The sequence below is a fragment of the Vicugna pacos genome, chromosome 30 (assembly GCF_048564905.1).
Source record: "Vicugna pacos chromosome 30, VicPac4, whole genome shotgun sequence".
NCBI classification, from domain to species: domain Eukaryota; kingdom Metazoa; phylum Chordata; class Mammalia; order Artiodactyla; family Camelidae; genus Vicugna; species Vicugna pacos.
The window spans coordinates 9424161-9451579 of record NC_133016.1 but is presented as its reverse complement, the minus strand read 5'-3'; the positions used below and the strand labels follow the sequence as shown (position 1 = coordinate 9451579).

At 41.4% G+C, this 27419-nt stretch overlaps 2 protein-coding genes and 2 long non-coding RNA genes across 5 annotated transcripts in view; 2 read left to right on the top strand and 2 right to left on the bottom strand.

The window, feature by feature from the left end:
• The window catches only part of LOC102537568 (serpin B4), a 43652-nt gene extending 17245 nt beyond the window's left edge, over positions 1-26407 (bottom strand). Inside the window, exons 1-8 of one of the 2 annotated variants that reach the window (XM_072952203.1) lie at positions 26334-26407; positions 25537-25729; positions 24918-24974; positions 23579-23701; positions 23148-23265; positions 21930-22072; positions 21323-21478; positions 18921-19739 (exon numbers count right to left, since the gene is read on the bottom strand). In XM_072952203.1, the coding sequence (XP_072808304.1) occupies positions 19329-19739; positions 21323-21478; positions 21930-22072; positions 23148-23265; positions 23579-23701; positions 24918-24974; positions 25537-25704 (1176 nt within the window). In that variant the 5' untranslated portion in view covers positions 25705-25729; positions 26334-26407 and the 3' untranslated portion in view covers positions 18921-19328. Of the gene's footprint in view, positions 1-18920; positions 19740-21322; positions 21479-21929; positions 22073-23147; positions 23266-23578; positions 23702-24917; positions 24975-25536; positions 25734-26333 lie in introns of those variants that run through there. The other variant, XM_072952206.1, reaches the window with a different exon arrangement.
• On the top strand, positions 105-12315 carry LOC140690471 (uncharacterized). Its single transcript, XR_012065771.1, has 8 exons — positions 105-717; positions 4096-4201; positions 4757-4901; positions 5815-5949; positions 8425-8561; positions 10152-10396; positions 10918-11643; positions 11742-12315. It is a non-coding gene; the product is annotated as an uncharacterized lncRNA (long non-coding RNA).
• On the bottom strand, positions 4168-10959 carry LOC102538333 (serpin B4-like). Its single transcript, XM_072952285.1, has 7 exons — positions 10792-10959; positions 10174-10230; positions 8833-8955; positions 8402-8519; positions 7184-7326; positions 6573-6728; positions 4168-4986 (listed from the first exon to the last, which is right to left on the bottom strand). The coding sequence occupies exons 1-7, from the start codon at positions 10957-10959 to the stop codon at positions 4576-4578; spliced, it is 1176 nt and encodes a 391-aa protein (XP_072808386.1). The 3' UTR covers positions 4168-4575.
• Positions 24878-26382, top strand: LOC140690442 (uncharacterized). The gene is made up of 3 exons (XR_012065709.1): positions 24878-25140; positions 25663-25774; positions 26292-26382. It is a non-coding gene; the product is annotated as an uncharacterized lncRNA (long non-coding RNA).
• Positions 26408-27419: the final 1012 nt, after the last annotated feature.

Below are 27419 nucleotides of genomic sequence, written 5' to 3'. Positions count from 1 at the left end.
TTCCGTAAAACAGAAGCCCTGGGCTAAAAGGATTCAATGGTCAGTTGTAGCAGATATTTAAGAAAATTAACACCACTCCTTCTCATACTCTACTGATACTTTGAAGAGGAGGGAGCATTTCCCCACCTATCCTTTGAGGTCAGCACTACTTTGAAATCAAAGCTAGGCAGACAGTAGAAAAAAGAAAACTAAGAAGAAGTATCTTTTATAAATACGAATCAAAAACCTAAATCTAAGAGCTAAAAGTACAAAATTCTTAGAGGAACGCATAGTAGAAAAATATGACATAGGATTTGACAATGATTTCTTTGATATGCACCCAAACACAGGCAACAAAAGAGAAAATGCATAACTTGGACATCATCGACATTTACAATTGTTATGCATCGTAAGGCACCATCTAGTGAGTGTAAAACAGCCAACAGAACGTGGAAAAACATTTCCAATCATATATCTGGTAAAGGTTTAACATTCATAATATGTCAGGAATTCCTACAACTCAGAAACAACAACAAAAACAAAAAACCCAATTGAAAAATTACAAAGGATTGAATAGACGTTTTTCGAAAGAAGATGTGGAAATGTGCACAACAGAAGCTCACAGTGTGGCAAGGACGTGAAGATCATGGAACACTTGAGAATTGCTGGTGGGAATGGTGCAACTATTCTGGGAACCAGTTTGAGGAGCCACCATACTGGTGGCAGCCACACAACAATGTATGTACTTAATGCCACTTGACTGTTGGGTTAGAAATGATTAAAATGATAAATTTCACTTTATGTCTATTTTGACACACACACACAGACACACACACACACACACACACACATGGGCCATGATTTCTGATTTAAGCTGTTCTCCCAACAGTGTTCCCCAATCTTTCTGTTATCTTGAGTCAGCTCCTTTTTGCATTTCCCTCAAAGCTTCTGTAAACTTGCTTTCCTTTCTTAAATTCTCTACTCATCCCATAGCCTGATCATTTTCACTTGGTGTCTTTTCTTCATGTTTCATTAAAGAAAAAATGAGTATCATTTAGAAACTTCTTCATCTTCCCATCATCCTCTAAACTTCAGACTTTGTGCCCTGTAACCTGTAACACTTCCTTCTCTCTTTGTATTACCACATCCATTTCCTCAGGAACAGTAATTACACACCTTTCCTGAATGAGCCTCTGTGTCTCAGGGGGTGGGGGGGGCGCCTCCTGGTGTCAACACATTGACATTCTCTCTCATTCTTAAGCAAGCAAAGTCCGTCTCTCCAGCCACTCCCTGTATATAAACTTCTTTAATCCTTCAAATTTTTCAGTGTCTAGACTCCATATTTCTCCTTCTTCACCCTCTGGAATGAGGCTTCTTTCTCAATATTTTAATGGCTCACTTTCTGCTTAAGTTCAATATATACTTTCTGAAGTCCTAACCCAGTAGACATTTCCAGCATTCCCTTCTGTGCAAAGGATTCTTCTTGTGTGTTCTGCAGACTCCAGGAGTCCCCAGACCACAAGATCACAACCAGTTTCATCAAAACAGTAAGACAATATTTGACTTTCCCATTGTATACAGTGACAAGCAAGGTTCAAGTCCCAGAGTATACTAGTGTACAGATCCTCCACTCCCACCCTCAACTCCACACACACAAAAGCCATTTCTGAGTTACTGTCTTTTATGAATTAGGACAAATTTTAAATTGAAGATTTATTGAATCACTGCCTTTGAGTACACACCATTTAAAATGAAGTGAGATGAATGCAATATTACTCAGCTATAAAAAAGAATGCAATAATGCCATTTGTAGCAACATGGATGGACCTAGAGTTTATCATATATCATACTTAGTGAAGTAAGTCAGACAGAGAAAGAGAAATATCATATGATATGGCTTGTATGTGGAATTTTTACGAAATGATACAAATTTTATTTACTAATCAAAACCAAACTCATGGACATAGAAAACAAATCATGGTTACCAAAGGGAAAAGTGTGGGGAAGGGATAGAGTAGGAGCTTAGGATGAACAGATACACACTATTATATATAAAAAAGATAAGCAACAAGGACCTACAGTGTAGTACAGGGAACTATATTCAATTTCTTATAATAACATATAATGGAAAAGAGTGTGAAAAGAAGAAATGAATTTGCATGTATATGTGTACCTGAATCTCTTTGCTGTACACCTGAAAGTAACATTGTAAATCAACCACACCTCAATAAAAAAAAACTTAAAAAAATTTTTTAAAATAAAATAAAATTAAATGACATCAAATGGAAGTATACCTAATGCACCTTGAAAATTGTTTTCCTAAATAGGGGGTATCTTAAAAACAGCTTTAATTATGAAGCGCTTCCCTACACCAGAAATAATTCTGAGGCAATACCTACTATGGGTGCTTTGTTCAAATCTCCTCCTCTATCTCATTCTTCATCAAATTTATTGAGGTACCATTTACATAAAGTAAAATCCACACGTTATAAGAGTGCAGTGTGATGACTGTGGACAAATGCAAACCACTGTGACCATCATCCAATCAAGTTGTAGAGCATTCATCTCACTCCAAAATTTCCCTTGGAGTTTTAAACAGTTTCTTCCCCAAGTCCAGCCTCGGGAACCGCCAAGCAGCTTTCTGTCACCACACGTTCATTTTGCTTGTTCAGGGCACCGTATAGGTGGAATCACAGGATGTGTGCTCTCTCTGTCCAGGTCCTGTTTCTCACAGCACAGTGCTGGGCTTTTATCCATGTTTCTGCAGGATCAGTAGTTTCTTCTTTTTACCACCAAGTGCTCCCCTTTTGTTTGCATTACAGCTCACCTGCTGATACAAACTCGAGTTTTTCCCAGGTTTTGACAGTCACAAATAAGGCATCAATGAAGATTTTTATACAGTCATTTTGTGACATGTGTATTCAGAGCTCTAGTGTAAAATTAAGGCGTGGAATTACTGGATCCATTGGCAAGTACACCTTTAATTTTATAGGAAAGTACTGACGCATGTCTCTTTGTACACTTGAGGGAAACTTTGTCTACAAATGCGTTGCTCAGCCATAGAGATTTAAAGATATCTGGAGTGACATCACCGAAATTGCCACGTAGGAGACCTCAGCCTCCATTCCCCTTCAGAGATCAACAATTAGCCGTCCTTGATCAAAAACAGCTCACAAAAAGGAGATATAATTTTGATATAATTGAGGACTTAATTAAAGCTATGGCGGGATCATTTTGCAGTACCTAAGTATATCTAATCAATACGTAGTGCCCTTAAAACTTACTCAAAATTGTAGGTCAACTTTATCTAGATATGATGGAAAAAATAAAATTGCAAGATGCTTTCCAATGTGGTTGCAGCTTTTGTATCCCGTGGGCATCTCATGAGAATTGTGGTTGATCCACATTCTCTCCACAGAGGGTCTGACCCGTCTTTCAATTTCAGCTTTGGTCAATCCAATGGGAATGAGGTGCTATCCTGTGGGGTGGTACTTTGTAGCACATAAGCATTCTATCCCTTATAAATTTCTATTATTTTTATTTTTTAGGCATAGAATGCATTTCTTTTTATTACTTTCCATTAAAACATAGCTTTATTGATAAATGATTGATATGGAATTTGTTCTACCTAACTGATGTGTACAACTTAATGAGTTTTGAGATGTGTATACATCTATGAAACCATCACCCCAATCTATGTCATTAACATACCTGTCAACTCTAAAAGATTCTTCCTGACGTTTCTTAAAAAGCTATGTTCTAGAAAATAAAACCTGGCAATACTTGACATTTATATCTTGATGTACTTCATGGTCCTATCTTGGTCCTCCTTTCTTTTCACTTTCTCCTTTCCAGTGTGATGCCATCCTTGCCTTTAGCTACAATGACCATATTTCTCTCGGTAACTCTAATCATATCATCAGCCTCACATCTTTAGAGATTCAGTTTATATCCAGTCTCTGAGTTCTAGACTCATGTTTAAGTTCTGGACACGGGTTACAGAGCCATTCACGTTCTGGTACTGGCTTCCCTCTTCTGGGTCATCATGCTCTATTACCTTTGTATGTTTAAAAATGCAGTCATATATTTCTAAATTATCTTTTCTATGTTTGGTAGGTGCTTGCACGTTGTTGAAAAGAAAAAAGAGGAAAAGCAACAAATGATATGAATAAGTCATTGTTTTATTGATAATTTATTTCATAAAACCAAGAGATGAGGACAGGTAAGTGTCCCAGATATCACCAAAATTCAAAGAAATATGGGTGTCTAGGTGAATAGGTTTGAATAGTAGCTATAATTTTTTGAGATAACAGATACGATGTTTCAAATTTAGATGAAGATAAAGTGTTGAAATATACTTGTATCTCATTTTGGACATTTTCTGAAGAGAAATTATCACTGGGAAATAAAGTAGGCCAACATGTGATTGTAGAAAGAGAGAGACAGAGAGAAATGTTATTTCAAAGGTTAGATTCTTAGTGATGACCATGAGGTTAGAAAGGGAAACACATCAAGGAGAACCTGTTGCTTCCAGCAATCAGTGTATCAGAAGGACTCTGTGCATGTGCCCCTAGGGCCGTGCAACGGTAACCACATCTAAGGGGAAGTGAGTCTGCCTAAGAAGAGGATGCTGTTGGTCTTGTTGTGTCTGATGAAGAACAGGAAAGGGTGATCACAATGGAAACGTTCAAAATGTGGTATTGATGCTGATGTTAAAACTATACTGATGCCTGTGGCCGCTGCGGCCTCAGTGCCCTCCTCATTCACCTCCACAAAGGACTTGTGCACGGCTTTAGACACCACCAGGCTGTGTTCCCTGGTCATGCCCGAGAGGTCGGCATCCCGTGAACTGAAGACGTCCACCACCCCCAGGGCTTCCAGTATGCCCTTGAGGTCATAGGTCTCTTCCACTTTGAATCGAGGTAAGTGTAAATCCACTTGACTCTTCCACATATTCTGTGAGCTCGTCCATTCTAATAATTTCTCAGCAGTGAGTTTATCTTCCAGCTGTAATGATGGAAAACAAGGACATGGAGCCAGCTTAACACTGGACTGTAACGTGTGGGGAACCTTTATCTTAACATAAGTGTAAACACAGGAGATTGAAGTGATTAGATTTAATCTGAGGAGGCAAAAGTAACATAGACCTGAATATATATGATTTAATCAAATAAAAGATCTTATATTTTCACGACTTTGCTATTTTTATCTATATGTGTACACATAATTAGATGCATATGTATAAATATCTATACATGGTATATAGGTATAAATATATAAATATATACATATACGCAGCAACAGAATCATTAAATAAAACTATTTTGTAAAAGATGAACTGTCCAATTCTCATGCTGCATATGTGTGACACGCCTCATTTTCAAAGACTTCTTTGTTAATATCCTTTCCTTCATAAAGTTTTACATTGTGCATTCATAGCATACATCCTGCTTTCATTCTTTTCTCTTTCTTGACCTACTTGTAAACTTTTTCCGTAGAGATACATATTTCTCTAATCAGGTTTAAATTGATATATGATACTTCATTAAATTGTTACTCAGTGTATCTATCTTTAGTTAATGAACATCTATTTGAATATACATTTACCGCATGTCAATCCCTAAGCTAAACTACTGGTAACACAAACATGTACCATTGTTCCTTGGTTAAAATTTTTCATTATTTTGAGCCACTTCTGTCCAAAAGCGTTTGCCTCATTTAGACTTGTTACCATAGGCTAAAATCCCAGAACTGGGGTTCCCGGGGTCCCAATTAATGGGGACTGCAGAGCTGGATCAAGAATAATCTGATGTTTGTTCACATTTATTGCCACAGGAATTTCCATGAGGATTTCCAGTTGCCAGTGTCACTCCATATACATTTTGAGTGCGGGAAGTTCACTGCCACGTCAGCGTCAGCAGCAGCTACTCCAGTAACTGCAGACGACCCTTAACAGAATGTCCTTTATATGTAAGATATCGGCATTGTATATTGCCATTTTTACATATTAACTTTAACTATTATAACATGAGAAGAGGAAAATTCTCTAATTCTTTTTTTTAACCTCCGAGCAATGAAGCTCTGAATGACTTTTGGGTTCCTCAGAACAGAATAATTCAACATTGAAAAGTGGGGATCAAAATAAATCTATTTGCCCACAGTCTACAAAACCACTGTGATTTAGTATGCAATATGTTACCTGTGTTATTTCCATTTCCTTGTCTTGTTTGTGAATGAACTTGCAAATATTTCCATCTGTCCGCTACATGTGAGTGTTATTTTCCTGTTTTTAAATGGGTGGACTGGATTTTACTGCAGGTTGTTATGGCTGCAAAATATTAAGGTCTGCATCTAGGTATGTATTTTTGTGAACTGACATTCCATAGTTTCATCAGAATATTAATGTGACCTGTGATGGACAGAATTTCTATATATTCTTCCTATCAAACTGTGACCCATAGGAATTTATTTTATTTGTTTGTTCTGTGCTGGATCTCTGCCAGCCAGCACCACCAATGTATGAACAGCCTATTTTGTTTGCATTGCTAGGAATCGAAGCAACGGTAGGAAGCCTTGGAGGTGCACAGCTTTACCTTCTGCAGTCCATCTACTGCATTGGGCAGCAGCAGCATCATGCTTAGCTCCCCGCCTTTGTACGGTATTTCCAGGATCTTGACTTGCATGTCCTTCAGGGAGGCGAAATTGAAGTCTTTGGTTTCTTTCATCATCTGCACAGATTTGCTTCTATCCTGCAAGAAATTAATGTGGAAACAAATGCCAAGTGAACACAAGTCAGTAAAGGTATAATATTATTGAGATACCAAACCCGTTCTCCTTCTAAGGGATGATCTGGGAAATCTGTGAGTTAGAGACAAGAGTTTCTATAAGGATTCCCAGCTAATCAAAGAAAAAAATTATGTAAGGAAAGAGAGCCTTGACAAATTGATTTTCTACGTGCAGTTGTACATTAATAATTACATATGTAAATTTCACATTTCAGCTAGAGCTGTATTACGTTACGAAAGTAAATCATAAGGGGAGGGTATAGCTCAAGTGGTAGAGCCCATGCTTAGCATGCATGAGGTTCTGGATTCAATCCTCAGTACCTCCTCCAAGAATAAATAAATACATCTAATTCCCTCTCTTCATTAAAAAAATAGAAAAAGAAAAAATTTTTTAAAAAGAATATAAGTATACACAATACCTTGCTCAGCCAAAATTTTTCCTCGACAGTGTTTTCTTCCTTAAATTTCTGCTGCCACTGCCCTTTGAAATAGATGGCGTTCACCAGCACCAGAATGGTGCAGCTGTCAATAGAACCGTTGGGAAATAGATCCTTGATTTTTTCTGCAAGGAAAGAAAATGGAAGGTCTTCCTGAAGGCACAAGTGGATTTTCTTGAAGATGCTTTGAAAGTTACAACTAATCAATAAACATTCACACAAGTCACCATATTAGGGACACCATGCCCAGAAGTTTATAAGGTGCCATTTCCCTGAGTCACCAGCCTGATGAAGGTACCCTCATGGAGACCCCTTCTTGTGACTGAGAAGGTGCTCAGTCTCTGTCTGTGGTGACATCCGTCATCTTAAACTGAATACGGATGGAGTGATTTCAGCTGATATTTCCAGGGGTCACTTTTGTCCCTGTATTGCTGTATCCTTCGCTCCCGGTGCCCTCAACACCTGCTTTCCTCTCTTGTTTCATCCGACTTTGTTCTAGTCTTCCTTTCTTAATAACTCTTACTTCCTTCCTCTCTCTCTTCCTATCTTTTCACTTTTGACTCACTACTCAGAGGAAATAGGCCTCAATGCTCTTCAGGATGAATGACATGGACCCTAACACCATTCCCCGGGGTGTCCTCCTCTTCATTCTCCACTTTGAATTGCTGTAGGTTTGACCCATAATTGGGATGGAGGTAGGACGTGGTTCAGAGGATGGAGACTTTGTCCAGCCATTTGCCGTGGTTGGGGAGATGGCTGTGAGCATCCCTGCAGGATGTGGGCATGGACAAAGGGCCATGCAGCTCTGCGGCAAGTGACAAGAAGGACGGTTTAGAGGAGAGCTGCTTGTTTCCCAATTAACAAAGGATAAGGGAGTCCTTTTAATATTGTCTCTAACTTAAAGAAAAAAGTGTGAAATCAAGTGAAGCTTGAGCTGAGACTTGGGATTCACAAAGACACTTCACCCCCAGACTCGAGCTGTGTTTCCAGGAGCTGGTGCTGGGATCCCTCCTGGGTCCCCTTGTTTCTCTCCACATTTACTGGGACCATCCCACCACCTGCATGTCCTCCTCCATCCTCTGAAGTCTCATCTCACCCCTCTCCTGGCACTGCATGTAGTGTCCAGCACGGGGGGTCACACATCATGGGGACTCAAGTGTTTTTTAGTGAGTGACCCTTTCATAACCTTTCATAACATACCATTAGTTTGTCTTTCCACCCAGGAATTAATCATCTGTCGACTTTCTTCTGAAGCATTCGCAAAATCAGCAGATTCCACACTGGCTAGGTACAACTTCTTCACATTATCCATGTATTCCTTTGACATGGGAAGGAAAAAAGGAGGAATTAAGAGTAATTGGTGAGTAACTTCGTAAGCATCCCCAAATTAAATTATGCTCAGTCATGACCAGAGAGAGGACGTGGGACCATCCCAACCCCACTTCACTGGTGGGTGGTCAGGCTCTGGGACAACCCATGGGTGGGTTGTGATGCGGGAGCCTGATGTCCCTGGGGTAAATGCTCTCCGTGGGGGTCAGCCAGGCTCACCTGCCTCTCCTCCCCCATTTGGACACCGGGGGGCCGAGGACCAGGATGCGGATGAAGGGTGTGGGCAGGCCAGGGAAACTCACCTGAAGGAAGGGAAACTCCTTTCTGCCATAGAGCCTGTTGGCGACTTTCAGCTCATAGGCGTTGGTGGGTTTGTTTAATTCAGTCAGAAGCTTTTGAAAGTGATGATTTTCTGGATTTTTAGCCTTCAAACATCAAAATGAGAGCTCATCAGTTTCTCTCGATATAAATAGTAAACCTACCTAATTTTGTCAGATCTGTGCCTATATTTTGGCATCCCCATCAATAAGGTTTGCTGTTATCATTCAATTGTGGTGTATTTTACCTCAAATATCCTTTGTAATCCTTACACTCAGTCTTCCCGGAAATGCCTCCTGCTCTAACATACTCCAAACATTTGTCCTTTGAACCAGAGATGCAGCACCATTGCACTGCTGGCTGTGCCTTCATTGTCTCACAGTCAGATCTGGCTTCCCAGGCAATACTAAGGGCTAGAACGAGACTGCATCTCTAATAGTCACCAATGGTACAGGAGTGTCTAATTTGCATCATTTCCTATGTTGTGACTTGAAGCCCCATTGTACTTCTTGGTGGGATTACCTTCCAAGACCTACAGTTTGTGCTCAATGGCTGTTCACTCACGGCCACCACGCTCTGGTTTAAGAGTCATGTGTGGCGGGTACACTGCTAACAGCTTTCCATCAGCATCTCTTTATTTAGTCCAACTGACATGAAATCAGGAAAGCTCAGATAAGTAAAAAACTTCTCCCTGGAGAACAAATGTGGCAGAGCCATGTTTTCAACACAGGCCTGTCTGAATCTAGAACCTCTACTTGCTCTAAAAGTTATGGAGCAGTTGGGCTGCATACCAGAACTCACATTTAATCATTTTCCAAAGTATACCTGAACATATGGTTGCTCTTCATATTACTTATGAGCTAAGTGAAATTATGTAAGTTTAGTAACGTATGGTGATTACCATCATTATGGTTATTATATAGTTACAATACATATCATGGATAAGGATTTTTGTTGTCCAGGCACTGCTGTCATGTTTTGCAAGTATTTGCATGTACAGCAGCAAATCTCTCATCGGGATGAGGTCTCTGAGGCCCAGAGTAGTTGTATTTTGCCACGTTCCCCATTTGTGAAGAGCAGAGCAGGAATTCGAAGCTACCTTTGGGCTCCAGAGCACCTGCTGTTAAGCAGAAGCTAATCTCCTCTCAGGAAAACAGATGAATTAAATAAGTGTGTAATATGAAATGAGAAACAATCTGTCCCATCTACTTGGCTTAAGATTCCCCTGAAAAGACACTCTTCTCCATTTATCTGTAATTCCCAGTGTTCCTGTGACCGTCTTGGCTGTGTGATCTCCTTCCAGGCCCACGTGCCCCGGGACTCACGGGATCCGCTGTGGCTCCTGCTGTTGGGTTCTCTGCGACTTCCTTAAAGTGAAGGGCCTGCGGGAGACAGGAAGTGGGACGAGGGAACTTTACTCTAAAGACCTCCCTTCATCAAAGAAAGAGGAAGCAAGAACCGAAGAAAACAAACAAAAGAAAAGCCCAAAGCAAACTAAAGTAAAAATCAATAAAGAAACAAAGACTCAAGAAGAACGCAAAGCAAAGTGTAAGCATTTTGCTCCTTGACGACACAGCAAAGCGGGCTGATCACCAGCCGCTTCAAAGACTCCTGATTCATCTTCACTCACTGCAGAGGGAGCACGCCAAGCTGTCTCCCATGGAGTGTAGTCAATGTGTCACTTCTACCTGAGCTCTTCCCGTTGGGTTGGGGGCAGTTGTAGGGGTTCATGTGGGTCCCAGAGGAGGTCTGGGCTCAGGGAAGCAGAGGGGGCCGGGCACTGGGGGAGATGGGTCCCCCAGCACCCCAGGCCCACTCAGTCACGCGGCTGCTTGCAACTCTCTGTGTGAGCCCTGGGGACAGCCAGATCTGGGACCATCTGCACACAAGACAACAGGGGAACCAGTGCCAACTGTTCCCAGGTAAAGGAAGCTGCCACCTACCTTCTGAAGTTGTGCAGCAGTGTTTCCTCGGGACCCCAAGTAAAGCATGCCAAAGGCTGACATGATGCTGAGGGGGGAGTAGAAGATATTCTTCCCGGTTGATCCCTGTCTGATCTGTTGGTACAGATCGACTGTGAAGTGGGTGATTGGCCCACTGAGTGAATCCATGGTGTCTTGACGCTGTCTGGAGCTCCTGGAAAAGCATCCGAGATTTTGTAATGACTTTACTGAAGGAAAGGTTAGTCTGTAATTTTCTTAAAAGACATCATGCCTTATATATGGGTTGTGGGATTCTGGTAACTAATGTTTGTCCTCTTTTTAGTTTTCAAGCCTCTTAAAGTGTACTTGTGTACATTTCATCATTACAGGTATAACGAAATTAATATTTAAAGACAACTTTTGTGAAAAAAAGAATAGACTCTTTATCTTTCCATCCTTGCTGACTGTACTAAGACTGGGTAGAGAATGCATTGTAACAGATACCGAGACAAAGATTGATGTGGTCACATGCATCCGTGTCTCACGATGCAGTTCCCTGACTTTTTTTTGAAGGATCTGTGGGTGCCAGACATGCTACCCCCCCACCCCATGTGCTCCTAATGGAGTATTTGATTCTTTCTGGAAATAAAGAAGTTTCCTAAAGAGTAAGTCAGATGAAAAAGGCGTTTTGCTATTGCCCTGGCAGAGTAGGTAAAGTACAATCAGACAAAATGAAACAGACCAATGAGACGATGCACATCATTGTTATCACTTTCAGAAGAGCTCCGTACAGTGAAGCAGTGCTGCTGGCAGCCCTTACCTGTGATCCTGGAGGAGGCAGAGGTGGGCGGGGAGCCTGTCAGCGTCTGCGCGGTGAGCGCTGAGATGGGAATATATAGCTCCCTCTTGCACCTCCCACTGCCCAAGGCAGCTGCAATTTCAAGTAAATCAACCTTTGGTTTCTTCACCAGGCTGACCACCAGCTTCCTGAGTGACCGTCACCTTCCTGCGGTGAAATCTGTATGAGTAAAGACAAGAGTATTATTCTTTTCCTGTATTTCCTTTTCAGCAGCAGAAATTGGGACCTGCAATCCTGCGCTCATATGAAATATATGTAGGTGCCTTTCTATTACCAATGAGAATATAGTTAATTCCAACTCCTTCCCATGATCCGAGCCACTACCCACAACCAGAAAGAACCCTTAAAATTCTTTCTTCTCTTACACATTGAATGTCTTTAAGGTCACTTCAAATGCAAACAATTAAAAAGCTTATATTTTGTATTTTATGCTCTGAAAGGGTTTTTTCACAGATCAAGTTCCTTGGAATTATTCTTAATAACCAGAAAATAGCTTGAATTCTCATCGTAAGACATATGGACGAGGTTTCTCAGCCATAGATGGAGAAGCAGCATCATCTGCCTTGCCTTAGTGGCTGGAACTTGTCAGTGGTCCTCCCTGTCATGCCTCTTGCAGCCAAGCCCAGTGTGGCCTGATTTCTGAGGTCAGAGGGAGGTTCATATCCCCCACAGTGTTAACATGTTCTCGGTGAGAAGAACAATGGATGCCATCAGGAGCCAATTTGGTGGCAATATTCTCATTTTCACACAAAGATTAAACAGCAAAATAAATTATTTGAGCTGCAGAATCACGACATGTCTTTGTCAGCCTGCCCTTGAGCATGCCGGCTTCAAATTCTTGGTCTGGACAACAGAGTCCGATGCCTGAGAGAAAAAGGAGGAAAAAGTGTTGTTTGAATGCCATGGTTACATGTCTTGTCACTGAAGCTTCAGTGTCTTCATGTGTCTGGTGTTTCGGTAGGAAAATCATATGGCCTTTTACTGCGTGGGGTAATGTCTTCAACCCTTTCCGTCTAAACACCTTTTGGGGCTGGTCCCTTTGTTTTCCCCATTTCAAAGATGACAGAAATTAAACACAAAGTGGCTGAACCAAAGCCCAGGTTTCTCTGGGCCGTGAATGGCACAGGCGCGCTGTCCAGGCAGGTAGCTGGCTCACAAGCTGCATGTGTATCCACCCCCAACACTACGTTAGACACACTGTGGGCTTCAAATGCCATTTCTCCTCCTGTTTAAATGGAAACCCCCTGTCTCTTCTGCACTCTCCAGAGAGATAATGTCCTCCCACAACATGTGATGGGGCGGGACTGGGTCAAACAGGGAAGCCCCAGAACCCTCCTCTGTGGGCCCCAGAGTCGCTAGGAGGGGAGGCTGGGGCTCAGACACTCCTCTAGGGCTCCAGTCAGAGACAACCAGGAGCAGGGAGTGGGAAGTGGAGTTGGGATGTATCTCTGTGTGTGTGACTTAGAGATAGGAACAAATCCTGCCCACCCTCCACTCCCCCACACGGCGCCATCCAGCCGGGATTTGGAAGAAATGAGTAACTCTGAGAGGGACTAGTGGTGGACAAAAGTAAATCATTTTTTCGCCAGAGTAGACTGTACCCTGCGACACGGAAGTGGCAGGGGATAGCCTGTATGTCCAAGGCTTCTGGCCCAGGATCTCCCCTATCACCAGATGTGGGAAGTTTGTAGTGTGGACTGACTTTCCAAGTGGGATATCATGCACATACAGTCAGCTCTCTATATCCACTGTTCCTGCATTCACAGATTCAATCAATCAGTTGGAAAATACATGTCAAGAAAATTCCAGAAACTTCTAAAAAGCAAAGCTTCTGTTTGCCCAACACCAGCAGCTATCTTAAATTGTATTCACAATTATTCATGTACCTTTCCCATTGTCTGACGTATTACAAAAATTAAAGGATGATTTAAAGAATAAAGGAGAATGTACATAGGCCTTAGGGCATTTTATACAAGGCCCTTGAGCACTCATGGACTTGGGAATCCTGGGGTGTCCTTGATCCAGTCCCCCACAGGTCCCCCAGGGACTTCTGTACTGCAAGGTTCACCACTTAAAAATGTGCAAGTCACTTGCTTTTTGTACATTGATAAGGTTGTGCAACCACTAGCATGATCTGATTCCAGAGCCATTTTATCACTCCCCGAAGAAAATCCTTCCATACTTCTCCTTTCTCCCCCAGTCTCTGGAAACCACTAATCTGCTTCCTGTCTCTGTGGGTTTATTTAATCTGGATATTTACTGTAACTGGAATCACAGAGTATGCACCCTTCTGTATCAGACTCCTTTCACTAAGCATAATATCCTCAAGGTTCATTCATCTTGGAGTATAAATTGGTGCTTCTTTGCTTTAGAGGTCTAAATAGTGTTTCTTTGTATGATATACTAAAAAAAATCCGTTCATGTGTGCATTACTTTGGGTCTTGTGAAGCCTTGTGAGTAAGGCTGACATAAACTCTCATGTAGACATTTCAGTGTCGACCTACGTTTTCACACCGTAGGCATATCCTTAAGAGTGAAATCTCTGGGTCTTCTGGCAAGTCTACGTTTGATTTAGAAGAACTGCCCGACTGCCGTCCACAGCCGCTGCCCCACTTCACATTCCCACCAGAACGCGATGAGCGTCTGGAGGTGTGAGTTCTGATTCTCTGCACCAGCCCCTGTGGCTGTGGATGGTCCTGTCGCTGTCTCTGTCTCTACACATCCCACATTCACAGGAAGTGCCACCTACAGTGAGTCCCAGAAGCACAGGGGATGGAGACACGCTGTGAAGTGAGAAGGGATCTCTCTTCTACAACTGAAAGCCATTTCTGCTGATACCCCAGCCCCAGGCTCTGCTCTTCTTAGGTCTCCTCTGTCTGTGTGTAGAACACCTGAACGGGGCTGAAGGAAAAGGACCCCTGAGCTGTGATTAGGTAAGGCTGAGGGAGGGGGTAGAGTACTGAGTCTTGATGAAGAGGTCCAAATTAGAAGGCAGTGGCAGGAGACAAGTCCTAGGATGAGAAAGTCCTAGGATGGTGCATAGATTGTATTTCATCTGATCATGGAAATGAACATGGTCTTATTTTTTCTACACTGAAAAACCATGGTTTCTTCCATAAAAGAGAAGCCCTGGGCTAAGAGGATTCAATGGTCAGTTGCAGCCAATATTTCAGAAAATTAACACCACTCCTTCTCATACTCTACTGATATTTTGAAGAGGAGGGAGTACGTCCCCACTTATTCTTTTAGGGAAACACTACCCTGAAATCAAAGCTAGACAGGTAACAAGAAAAAGAAAATAAGGAGAAGTATCTTTTATAAATACAAATCAAAAACCTAAATGTAAGAGCTAAAAGTACAAAATTCTTAGAGGAACGCATAGTAGAAAAATATGACATAGGATTTGACAATGATTTCTTTGATATGCACCCAAACACAGGCAACAAAAGAGAAAATGCATAACTTGGACATCATCAACATTTACAATTGTTATGCATTGTAAGGCACCGTCTAGAGAGTGTAAAACAACCCACAGAACATGGAAAAACATTTCCAGCCATATATCTGATAAAGGTTTAACATTCACAATACTTCAAGAACTCCTGCAACTCAACAAGAAGATCAACAAAAATGAAAATCCAGTTGAATAATTGCAAAAGATTGAATAGACGTTTTTAGAAAGAAGATATGGAAATGTGCACAACAGAAGCTCACAGTGTCACAAGGACGTGAAGATCATGGAACACTTGAGAATTGCTGGTGGGAATGGTGCAACTATTCTGGGAACCAGTTTGAGGAGCCACCATACTGGTGGCAGCCACACAACAATGTATGTACTTAATGCCACTTGACTGTTGGTGTAGACATGATTTAAATGGTAAATTTCACTTTATGTCTATTTTGACACACACACACAGACACACAGACACACACACACACACACACACACGGGCCATGATTACTGATTTAAGCTGTTCTCCCAACAGTGTTCCCCAAACTTTCTATTATCTTGAGTCAGCTCCTGTCTGCATTTCCCTCAAAGCTTCTGTAAACTTGCTTTCCTTTCTTAAATTCTCTACTCATCCCATAGCCTGATCATTTTCACTTGGTGTCTTTTCTTCATGTTTCATTAAAGAAAAAATGAGTATCATTTTGAAACTTCTTCATCTTCCCATCATCCTCTAAACTTCAGACTCTGTGCCCTGTAACCTGTAACACTTCCTTCTCTCTTTGTATTACCACATCCATTTCCTCAGGAACAGTAATTACACACCTTTCCTGAATGAGCCTCTGTGTCTCGGGGCGGGGGGGGCGCCTCCTGGTGTCAACACATTGACATTCTCTCTCATTCTTAAGCAAGCAAAGTCCGTCTCTCCAGCCACTCCCTGTATATATACTTCTTTAATCCTTCAAATTTTTCAGTGTCTAGACTCCATATTTCTCCTTCTTCACCCTCTGGAATGTGGCTTCTTTCTCAATATTTTAATGGCTCACTTTCTGCTTAAGTTCAATATATACTTTCTGAAGTCCTAATCCAGTAGACATTTCCAGCATTCCCTTCTGTGCAAAGGATTCTTCTTGTGTGTTCTGCAGACTCTGGGAGCCCCCAAACCACAAGATCACAACCAGTTTCATCAAAACAGTAAGACAATATTTGACTTTCCCATTGTATACAGTGACAAGCAAGGTTCAAGTCCCAGAGTATACTAGTGTACAGATCCTCCACTCCCACCCTCAACTCCACACACACAAAAGCCATTTCTGAGTTATTATCTTTTATGAATTAGGATGAATTTTAAATTGAAGATTTATTGAATCACTGCTTTTGAGTACACACCATTTAAAATGAAGTGAGATGCATGCAATATTACTCAGCTATAAAAAAGAATGCAATAATGCCATTTGTAGCAACATGGATGGACCTAGAGTTTATCATATATCATACTTAGTGAAGTAAGTCAGACAGAGAAAGAGAAATATCATATGATATGGCTTGTATGTGGAATTTTTACGAAATGATACAAATTTTATTTACTAATCAAAACCAAACTCATGGACATAGAAAACAAATCATGGTTACCAAAGGGGAAAGTGTGGGGAAGGGATAGAGTAGGAGCTTAGGATGAACAGATACACACTATTATATATAAAAAAGATAAGCAACAAGGACCTACAGTGTAGTACAGGGAACTATATTCAATTTCTTATAATAACATATAATGGAAAAGAGTGTGAAAAGAAGAAATGAATTTGCATGTATATGTGTACCTGAATCTCTTTGCTGTACACCTGAAAGTAACATTGTAAATCAACCACACCTCAATAAAAAAAAACTTAAAAAAATTTTTTAAAATAAAATAAAATTAAATGACATCAAATGGAAGTATACCTAATGCACCTTGAAAATTGTTTTCCTAAATAGGGGGTATCTTAAAAACAGCTTTAATTATGAAGCGCTTCCCTACACCAGAAATAATTCTGAGGCAATACCTACTATGGGTGCTTTGTTCAAATCTCCTCCTCTATCTCATTCTTCATCAAATTTATTGAGGTACCATTTACATAAAGTAAAATCCACACGTTATAAGAGTGCAGTGTGATGACTGTGGACAAATGCAAACCACTGTGACCATCATCCAATCAAGTTGTAGAGCATTCATCTCACTCCAAAATTTCCTTTGGAGTTTTGAACAATCAGTTTCTTCCCCTAGTCCAGCCTCGGGAACCGCCAAGCAGCTTTCTGTCACCACACTTTCGTTTTGCTTGTTCAGGGCACCGTATAGGTGGAATCACAGGACATGTGCTCTCTCTGTCCAGGTCCTGTTTTGCACAGCACAGTGCTGTGCTTTTATCCATGTTTCTGCAGGATCAGTAGTTTCTTCTTTTTACCACCAAGTGCCCCTCTTTTGTTTGCATTACAGCTCACCTGCTGACACAAACTTGAGTTTTTCCCAGGTTTTGACAGTTACAGATAAGGCATCAATGAACATTTTCATACAGTCCGTTTGTGACTTGTGTATTCAGAGCTCTAGTGTAAAATCAAGGCGTGGAATTATTGGATCTATCGGCAAGTACACCTTTAATTTTATAAGAAAGTACCAACACATGTCTCTGTGTACAGTTGAGGAACACTTTGTCTACAAGTGTGTTGCTCTGCCATAGAGATTTAAAGATATCTGGAGTGACATCACCGAAATTGCCACGTAGGAGACCTCAGCCTCCATTCCCCTTCAGAGATCAACAATTAGCCGTCCTTGATCAAAAACAGCTCACAAAAAGGAGATGATAACGTTGTGATATAATAGAGGACTTAATTAAAGCTATGGCTGGATCATTTTGCAGTACCTAAGTATATCTAATCAATACGTAGTGCCCTTAAAACTTACTCAAAATTGTAGGTCAATTTTATCTAAATATGATGGAAAAAATAAAATTGCAAGATGCTTTCCAAAGTGGTTGCAGCTTTTGTATGCCCACAGGCAGCGCATGAGAGTTGTGGTTGATCCACATTCTTTCCACAGAGAGTATTAAGAGTGTTTTAATCTCAGCTTTGGTCAGTCCAATGGGAATGAGGTGCTATTCTGTGGGGTGGTACTTTGTAGCACATAAGCATTCTATCCCTTATAAATTTATATTATTTTTATTTTTTAGGCATAGAATGCATTTCTTTTTATTACTTTCCATTAAAACATAGCTTTATTGATAAATGATTGATATGGAATTTGTTCTACCTAACTGATGTGTACAACTTAATGAGTTTTGAGATGTGTATACATCTATGAAACCATCACCCCAATCTATGTCATTAACATACCTGTCAACTCTAAAAGATTCTTCCTGACGTTTCTTAAAAAGCTATGTTCTAGAAAATAAAACCTGGCAATACTTGACATTTATATCTTGATGTACTTCATGGTCCTGTCTTGGTCCTCCTTTCTTTTCACTTTCTCCTTTCCAGTGTGATGCCATCCTTGCCTTTAGCTACAATGACCATATTTCTCTCGGTAACTCTAATCATATCATCAGCCTCACATCTTTAGAGATTCAGTTTATATCCAGTCTCTGAGTTCTAGACTCATGTTTAAGTTCTGGACACGGGTTACAGAGCCATTCACGTTCTGGTACTGGCTTCCCTCTTCTGGGTCATCATGCTCTATTACCTTTGTATGTTTAAAAATGCAGTCATATATTTCTAAATTATCTTTTCTATGTTTGGTAGGTGCTTGCACGTTGTTGAAAAGAAAAAAGAAGAAAAGCAACAAATGATATGAATAAGTCATTGTTTTATTGATAATTTATTTCATAAAACCAAGAGATGAGGACAGGTAAGTGTCCCAGATATCACCAAAATTCAAAGAAATATGGGTGTCTAGGTGAATAGGTTTGAATAGTAGCTATAATTTTTTGAGATAACAGATACGATGTTTCAAATTTAGATGAAGATAAAGTGTTGAAATATACTTGTATCTCATTTTGGACATTTTCTGAAGAGAAATTATCACTGGGAAATAAAGTAGGCCAACATGTGATTGTAGAAAGAGAGAGACAGAGAGAAATGTTATTTCAAAGGTTAGATTCTTAGTGATGACCATGAGGTTAGAAAGGGAAACACATCAAGGAGAACCTGTTGCTTCCAGCAATCAGTGTATCAGAAGGACTCTGTGCATGTGCCCCTAGGGCCGTGCAACGGTAACCACATCTAAGGGGAAGTGAGTCTGCCTAAGAAGAGGATGCTGTTGGTCTTGTTGTGTCTGATGAAGAACAGGAAAGGGTGATCACAATGGAAACGTTCAAAATGTGGTATTGATGCTGATGTAAAAGCTGTACTGATGCCTGTGGCCGCTGCGGCCTCAGTGCCCTCCTCATTCACCTCCACAAAGGACTTGTGCACGGCTTTAGACACCACCAGGCTGTGTTCCCCGGTCATGCCCGAGAGGTCGGCATCCCGTGAACTGAAGACGTCCACCACCCCCAGGGCTTCCAGTATGTCCTTGAGGTCATAGCTCTCTTCCACTTTGAATCGAGGTAAGTGTAAATCCACTTGACTCTTCCACATATTCTGTGAGCTCGTCCACTCTAATAATTTCTCAGCAGTGAGTTTATCTTCCAGCTGTAATGATGGAAAACAAGGACATGGAGCCAGCTTAACATTGGATTGTAACGTGTGGGGAACCTTTATCTTAACATAAGTGTAAACACAGGAGATTGAAGTGATTAGATTTAATCTGAGGAGGCAAAAGTAACATAGACCTGAACATATGATTTAATCAAATAAAAGATCTTATATTTTCATGACTTTGCTATTTTTTTCAATATATGTACACATAATTAGATGCATATGTATAAATATCTATACATGTATATAGGTATAAATATATAAATATATACATATATGCAGCAACAGAATCATTAAATAAAACTATTTTGTAAAAGATGAACTGTCCAATTCTCATGCTGCATATGTGTGACACGCCTCATTTTCAAAGACTTCTTTGTTAATGTCCTTTCCTTCATAAAGTTTTACATTGTGCATTCATAGCATACATCCTGCTTTCATTCTTTTCTCTTTCTTGACCTACTTGTAAACTTTTTCCGTAGAGATACATATTTCTCTAATCAGGTTTAAATTGATATATGATACTTCATTAAATTGTTACTCAGTGTATCTATCTTTAGTTAATGAACATCTATTTGAATATACATTTACCGCATGTCAATCCCTAAGCTAAACTACTGGTAACACAAACATGTACCATTGTTCCTTGGTTAAAATTTTTCATTATTTTGAGCCACTTCTGTCCAAAAGCGTTTGCCTCATTTAGACTTGTTACCATAGGCTAAAATCCCAGAACTGGGGTTCCCGGGGTCCCAATTAATGGGGACTGCAGAGCTGGATCAAGAATAATCTGATGTTTGTTCCCATTTATTGTCACAGGACTTTCCCCGAGGATTTCCAGTTGCCAGTGTCACTCCATATACATTTTGAGTGCGGGAAGTTCACTGCCACGTCAGCGTCAGCAGCAGCCACTCCAGTAACTGCAGACGACCCTTAACAGAATGTCCTTTATATGTAAGATATCGGCATTGTATATTGCCATTTTTACATATTAACTTTAACTATTATAACATGAGAAGAGGAAAATTCTCTAATTCTTTTTTTTAAACTCCGAGCAATGAAGCTCTGAATGACTTTTGGGTTCCTCAGAACAGAATAATTCAACATTGAAAAGTGGGGATCAAAGTAAATCTATTTGCCCACAGTCTACAAAACCACTGTGATTTAGTATGCAATATGTTACCTGTGTTATTTCCATTTCCTTGTCTTGTTTGTGAATGAACTTGCAAATATTTCCATCTGTCCGCTACATGTGAGTGTTATTTTCCTGTTTTTAAATGGGTGGACTGGATTTTACTGCAGGTTGTTATGGCTGCAAAATATTAAGGTCTGCATCTAGGTATGTATTTTTGTGAACTGACATTCCATAGTTTCATCAGAATATTAATGTGACCTGTGATGGACAGAATTTCTATATATTCTTCCTATCAAACTGTGACCCATAGGAATTTATTTTATTTGTTTGTTCTGTGCTGGATCTCTGCCAGCCAGCACCACCAATGTATGAACAGCCTATTTTGTTTGCATTGCTAGGAATCGAAGCAACGGTAGGAAGCCTTGGAGGTGCACAGCTTTACCTTCTGCAGTCCATCTACTGCATTGGGCAGCAGCAGCATCATGCTTAGCTCCCCGCCTTTGTACGGTATTTCCAGGATCTTGACTTGCATGTCCTTCAGGGAGGCGAAATTGAAGTCTTTGGTTTCTTTCATCATCTGCACAGATTTGCTTCTATCCTGCAAGAAATTAATGTGGAAACAAATGCCAAGTGAACACAAGTCAGTAAAGGTATAATATTATTGAGATACCAAACCCGTTCTCCTTCTAAGGGATGATCTGGGAAATCTGTGAGTTAGAGACAAGAGTTTCTATAAGGATTCCCAGCTAATCAAAGAAAAAAATTATGTAAGGAAAGAGAGCCTTGACAAATTGATTTTCTACGTGCAGTTGTACATTAATAATTACATATGTAAATTTCACATTTCAGCTAGAGCTGTATTACGTTACGAAAGTAAATCATAAGGGGAGGGTATAGCTCAAGTGGTAGAGCCCATGCTTAGCATGCATGAGGTTCTGGATTCAATCCTCAGTACCTCCTCCAAGAATAAATAAATACATCTAATTACCTCACCTCATTAAAAAAAATAGAAAAAGAAAACAATTTTTAAAAAAAAGCATACACAATACCTTGCTCAGCCAAAATTTTTCCTCGACAGTGTTTTCTTCCTTAAATTTCTGCTGCCACTGTCCTTTGAAATAGATGGCGTTCACCAGCACCAGAATGGTGGAGCTGTCAATATAACCGTTGGGAAATAGATCCTTGATTTTTTCTGCAAGGAAAGAAAATGGAAGGTCTTCCTGAAGGCACAAGTGGATTTTCTTGAAGATGCTTTGAAAGTTACAACTAATCAATAAACATTCACACAAGTCACCATATTAGGGACACCATGCCCAGAAGTTTATAAGGTGCCATTTCCCTGAGTCACCAGCCTGATGGAGGTACCCTCATGGAGACCCCTTCTTGTGACAGGGAAGGTGTTCAGCCTCTGTCTGTGGAGACATCCGTCATCTCACACTGAATACGGATGGAGTGATTTCAGCTGATCTTTCCAGGAGTCAACTTCCTCCCTCTCTCGCTGTATCCTTCCCTCCCGGTGCCCTCAACACCTGCTTTCCTCTCTTGTTTCCTCTGACTTTGTTCTATTCTTCCTTTCTTAATAACTCTTACTTCCTTCCTCTCTCTCTTCCTATCTTTTCACTTTTGACTCACTACTCAGAGGAAATAGGCCTCAGTGCTCTTCAGGATGAATGACATGGACCCTAACACCATTCCCCGGGGTGTCCTCCTCTTCATTCTCCACTTTGAATTGCTGTAGGTTTGATCCATAATTGGGATGGAGGTAGGACGTGGTTCAGAGGATGGAGACTTTGTCCAGCCATTTGCCGTGGTTGGGGAGATGGCTGTGAGCATCCCTGCAGGATGTGGGCATGGACAAAGGGCCATGCAGCTCTGCGGCAAGTGACAAGAAGGACGGTATAGAGGAGAGCTGCTTGTTTCCCAATTAACAAAGGATAAGGGAGTCCTTTTAATATTGTCTCTAACTTAAAGAGAAAAGTGTGAAATCAAGTGAAGCTTGAGCCAAGACTTGGGATTCACAAAGACACTTCACCCCCAGACTCGAGCTGTGTTTCCAGGAGCTGGTGCTGGGATCCCTCCTGGGTCCCCTTGTTTCTCTCCACATTTACTGGGACCATCCCACCACCTGCATGTCCTCCTCCATCCTCTGAAGTCTCATCTCACCCCTCTCCTGGCACTGCATGTAGTGTCCAGCACGGGGGGTCACACATCATGGGGACTCAAGTGTTTTTTAGTGAGTGACCCTTTCATAACCTTTCATAACATACCATTAGTTTGTCTTTCCACCCAGGAATTAATCATCTGTCGACTTTCTTCTGGAGCATTCGCAAAATCAGCAGATTCCACACTGGCTAGGTACAACTTCTTCACATTATCCATGTATTCCTTTGACATGGGAAGGAAGAAAGGAGGAATTAAGAGTAATTCATGAGTAACTTTGTAAACATCCCCAAATTAAATTATGTTCCATCATGACCAGAGGGAGGACGTGGGACCATCCTATCCCCACTTCACTGGTGGGTGGTCAGGCTCTGGGACAACTTGAGGGTGCGTTGTGGTGCGGAAACCCGAAGTCCCTGGGGTAAATGCTCTCCGTGGGGGTCAGCCAGGCTCACCTCCCTCTTCTACCCCATTTGGAGACTGGGTGGCAGAGGACCAGGATGCATATGAAAGGTGTGGGCAGGCCAGGGAAACTCACCTGAAGGAAGGGAAACTCCTTTCTACCATAGAGCCTGTTGGCGACTTTCAGCTCATAGGCGTTGGTGGGTTTGTTTAATTCAGTCAGAAGCTTTTGAAAGTGATGATTTTCTGGATTTTTAGCCTTCAAACATCAAAATGAGAGCTCATCAGTTTCTCTTGATATAAATAGTAAAACTACCTAATTTTGTCAGATCTGTGCCTATATTTTGGCATCCCCATCAATAAGGTTTGCTGTTATCATTCAATTGTGGTGTATTTTACCTCAAATATCCTTTGTAATCCTTACACTCAGTCTTCCCGGAAATGCCTCCTGCTCTAACATACTCCAAACGTTTCTCCTTTGAACCAGAGATGCAGCACCATTGCACTGCTGGCTGTGCCTTCATTGTCTCACAGTCAGATCTGGCTTCCCAGGTAACCCTAAGGGCTAGAACGAGACTGCATCTCTAATGGTCACCAGTGGTACAGGAGTGTCTAATTTGCATCATTTCCTATGTTGTGACGTGAAGCCCCCTTGTACTTCATGGTGGGGTTACCTTCTAAGACCTACAGTTTGTGCTCAATGGCTGTTCACTCACGGCCACCACGCTCTGGGTTAAGAGTCATGTGTGGCGGGTACACTGCTAACGGCTTTCCATCAGCATCTCTTTATTTAGTCCAACTGACATGAAATCAGGAAAGCTCAGATAAGTAAAAAACTTCTCCCTGGAGAACAAATGTGGCAGAGCCATGTTTTCAACACAGGCCTGTCTGAATCTAGAACCTCTACTTGCTCTAAAAGTTATGGAGCATTTGGGCTGCATACCAGAACTCTCATTCAATCATTTTCCAAAGTATACCTGAACGTATGGTTACTTTCACTTTTATTTATGAGCTAAGTAAAATTTTGTAATTTTAGTAACGTATTGTGATTACCATCATTATGGTTATTATAATAACAGTATGTATCACCTAGCAGGCTTTTTGTTGTCCAGGCACTGCTGTCATGTTTTGCATGTATTTGCATGTACAGCAGAAATCTCTCATCGGGATGAGGTCTCTGAGGCCCAGAGTAGTTGTATTTTGCCACGTTCCCCATTTGTGAAGAGCAGAGCAGGAATTCGAAGCTACCTTTGGGCTCCAGAGCACCTGCTGTTAAGCAGAAGCTAATCTCCTCTCAGGAAAATAGATGAATTAAGTAAGTATGTAATATGAAATGAGAAACAATCTGTCCCATCTACTTGGCTTAAGATTCCCCTGAAAGTACACTCTTCTCCGTTTATCTGAAATTCCGGGGGTAACGTGTGACCGTCTTGGCTGTGTGATCTCCTTCCAGGCCCACGTGCCCCGGGACTCACGGGATCCGCTGTGGCTCCTGCTGTTGGGTTCTCTGCGACTTCCTTAAAGTGAAGGGCCTGCGGGAGACAGGAAGTGGGACGAGGGAACTTTACTCTAAAGACCTCCCTTCATCAAAGAAAGAGGAAGCAAGAACCGAAGAAAACAAACAAAAGAGAAGCCCAAAGCAAACTAAAGTAAAAATCAATAAAGAAACAAAGACTCAAGAAGAACGCAAAGCAAAGTGTAAGCATTTTGCTCCTTGACGACACAGCAAAGCGGGCTGATCACCAGCCGCTTCAAAGACTCCTGATTCATCTTCACTCACTGCAGAGGGAGCACGCCAAGCTGTCTCCCACGGAGTGTAGTCAATGTGTCACTTCTACCTGAGCTCTTCCCCTCGGGTTGGGGGCAGTTGTAGGGGTTCATGCGGGTCCCAGAGGAGGTCTGGGCTCAGGGAAGCAGAGGGGGCCAGGTACTGGGGGAGACGTGTGTCCCCCAGCACTCCAGGCCCACCCAGTCACGCGGCTGCTTGCGGCTCTCTGTGTGAGCCCTGGGGACAGCCAGATCTGGGACCATCTGCACACAAGACAACAGGGGAACCAGTGCCAACTGTTCCAGGTAAAGGAAGCTGCCACCTACCTTCTGAAGTTGTGCAGCAGTGTTTCCTCGGGACCCCAAGTAAAGCATGCCAAAGGCTGACATGATGCTGAGGGGGGAGTAGAAGATATTCTTCCCGGTTGATGTCTGTCTGATCTGTTGGTACAGATCGACTGTGAAGTGGCTGATTGGTCCACTGAGTGAATCCATGGTGTCTTGATGCTGTCTGGAGCTCCTGGAAAAGCATCCGAGATTTTGTAATGACTTTACTGAAGGGAAGGTTAGTCTGTAATTTTCTTAAAAGACATCATGCCGTGTATATGGGTTGTGGGATTCTGGTAACTAATGTTTGTCTTCTTTTTACTTTTCAAGCCTCTTAAAGTGTACTTGTGTACATTTCATCATTAGAGGAGTATCGAAATTAATATTTAAAGACAACTTTTATGAAAAAACAAATAGACTTTTATCTTTCCATCCTTGCTGACTGTACTAAGACTGGGTAGAAAATGCATTGTAACAGATACCGAGACAAAGATTGATGTGGTCACATGCATCCGTGTCTCACGAGGCACTTCCCTGACTTTTTCTGAAGGATCTGTGGGTGCCAGACATGCTACCCCCCCATCCCATGTGCTCCTAATGGAGTATTTGATTCTTTTTGGAAATAAAGAATTTACCTAAAGAGTAAATCAGATGAAAAAGGCATTTTCCTATTGTCCTGGCAGAGTAAGTAAAGTACAATCAGACATAATGAAGCAGACCAATGAGATGATGCACATCATTGTTATTACTTTCAGAAGAGCTCCGTGTAGTGAAGCAGCGCTGCTGGCAGCCCTTACCTGTGATCCTGGAGGAGGCAGAGGTGGGCGGGGAGCCTGTCAGTGTCTGCGCGGTGAGCGGTGAGATGGGAATATATAGCTCCCTCTTGCACCTCCCACTGCCCAGAGCAGGTGGAATTTCAAGTAAATCAACCTTTGGTTTCTTCACCAGGCTAACCACCAGCTTCCTGAGTGACCGTCACCTTCCTGCGGTGAAATCTGTATGAGTAAAGACAAGAGTATTATTCTTTTCCTGTATTTCCTTTTCAGCAGCAGAAATTGGGACCTGCAATCATTGGCTCATAAGAAATGCATGTAGCTGCCTTTCTATTACCAATGAGAATATAGTTAATTCCAACGCCTTCCCATGATCCGAGCCCCTACCCACAACCAGGAAGAGCCCTTAAAATGCTTTCTTCTCTTACACATTGAATGTCTTTAAGGTCACTTTAAAATTAAAAATTAAAAAGCTTACATTTTGTATTTTATGCTCTGAAAGGGCTTTCTCACAGATCGAGTTCCTTCGGAATTATTCTTAATAACCAGAAAATACCTTGAATTCTCAGCGTACGAGATAAGGACGAGGTGTCCCTGCAATAGATGGAGAAGAAGCATCATCTGCCTTCCCTTAGAGGCTGTACCTTGGCAGCCAAGCCCAGTTTTCTCTGATTTCTGAGGTCAGTGGGAGGTTGTTTTCCTTGTAGCATTAAAATGTTTTCATTGAGAAGAACCATGGATACAAACAGGGGCCTATTTGGTGGCAATATTCTCACTTTCACACAAAGATTAAACAGAAAAATAAATTATTTGAGCCGCAGAATCATGGCATAATTTGTTCAGCCTGCCCTTGAGCACGCCAGCTTCAGATTCTTGGTTGGACAACAAAGTCTAATGCCTGAGAGAAAAAGGAGGAAAAAGTGTTGTTTGAATGCCATGGTTACGTGTCTTGTCACTGAAGCTTCAGCGTCTTCATGTGTCTGGTGTTTCGGTAGTAAAATCATATTGACTTTTACTGCGTGGGGTAATGTCTTCAACCCTTTCCGTCTAAACACCTTTTGGGGCTGGTCCCTTTGTTTTCCCCATTTCAAAGATGACAGAATGAGGCAC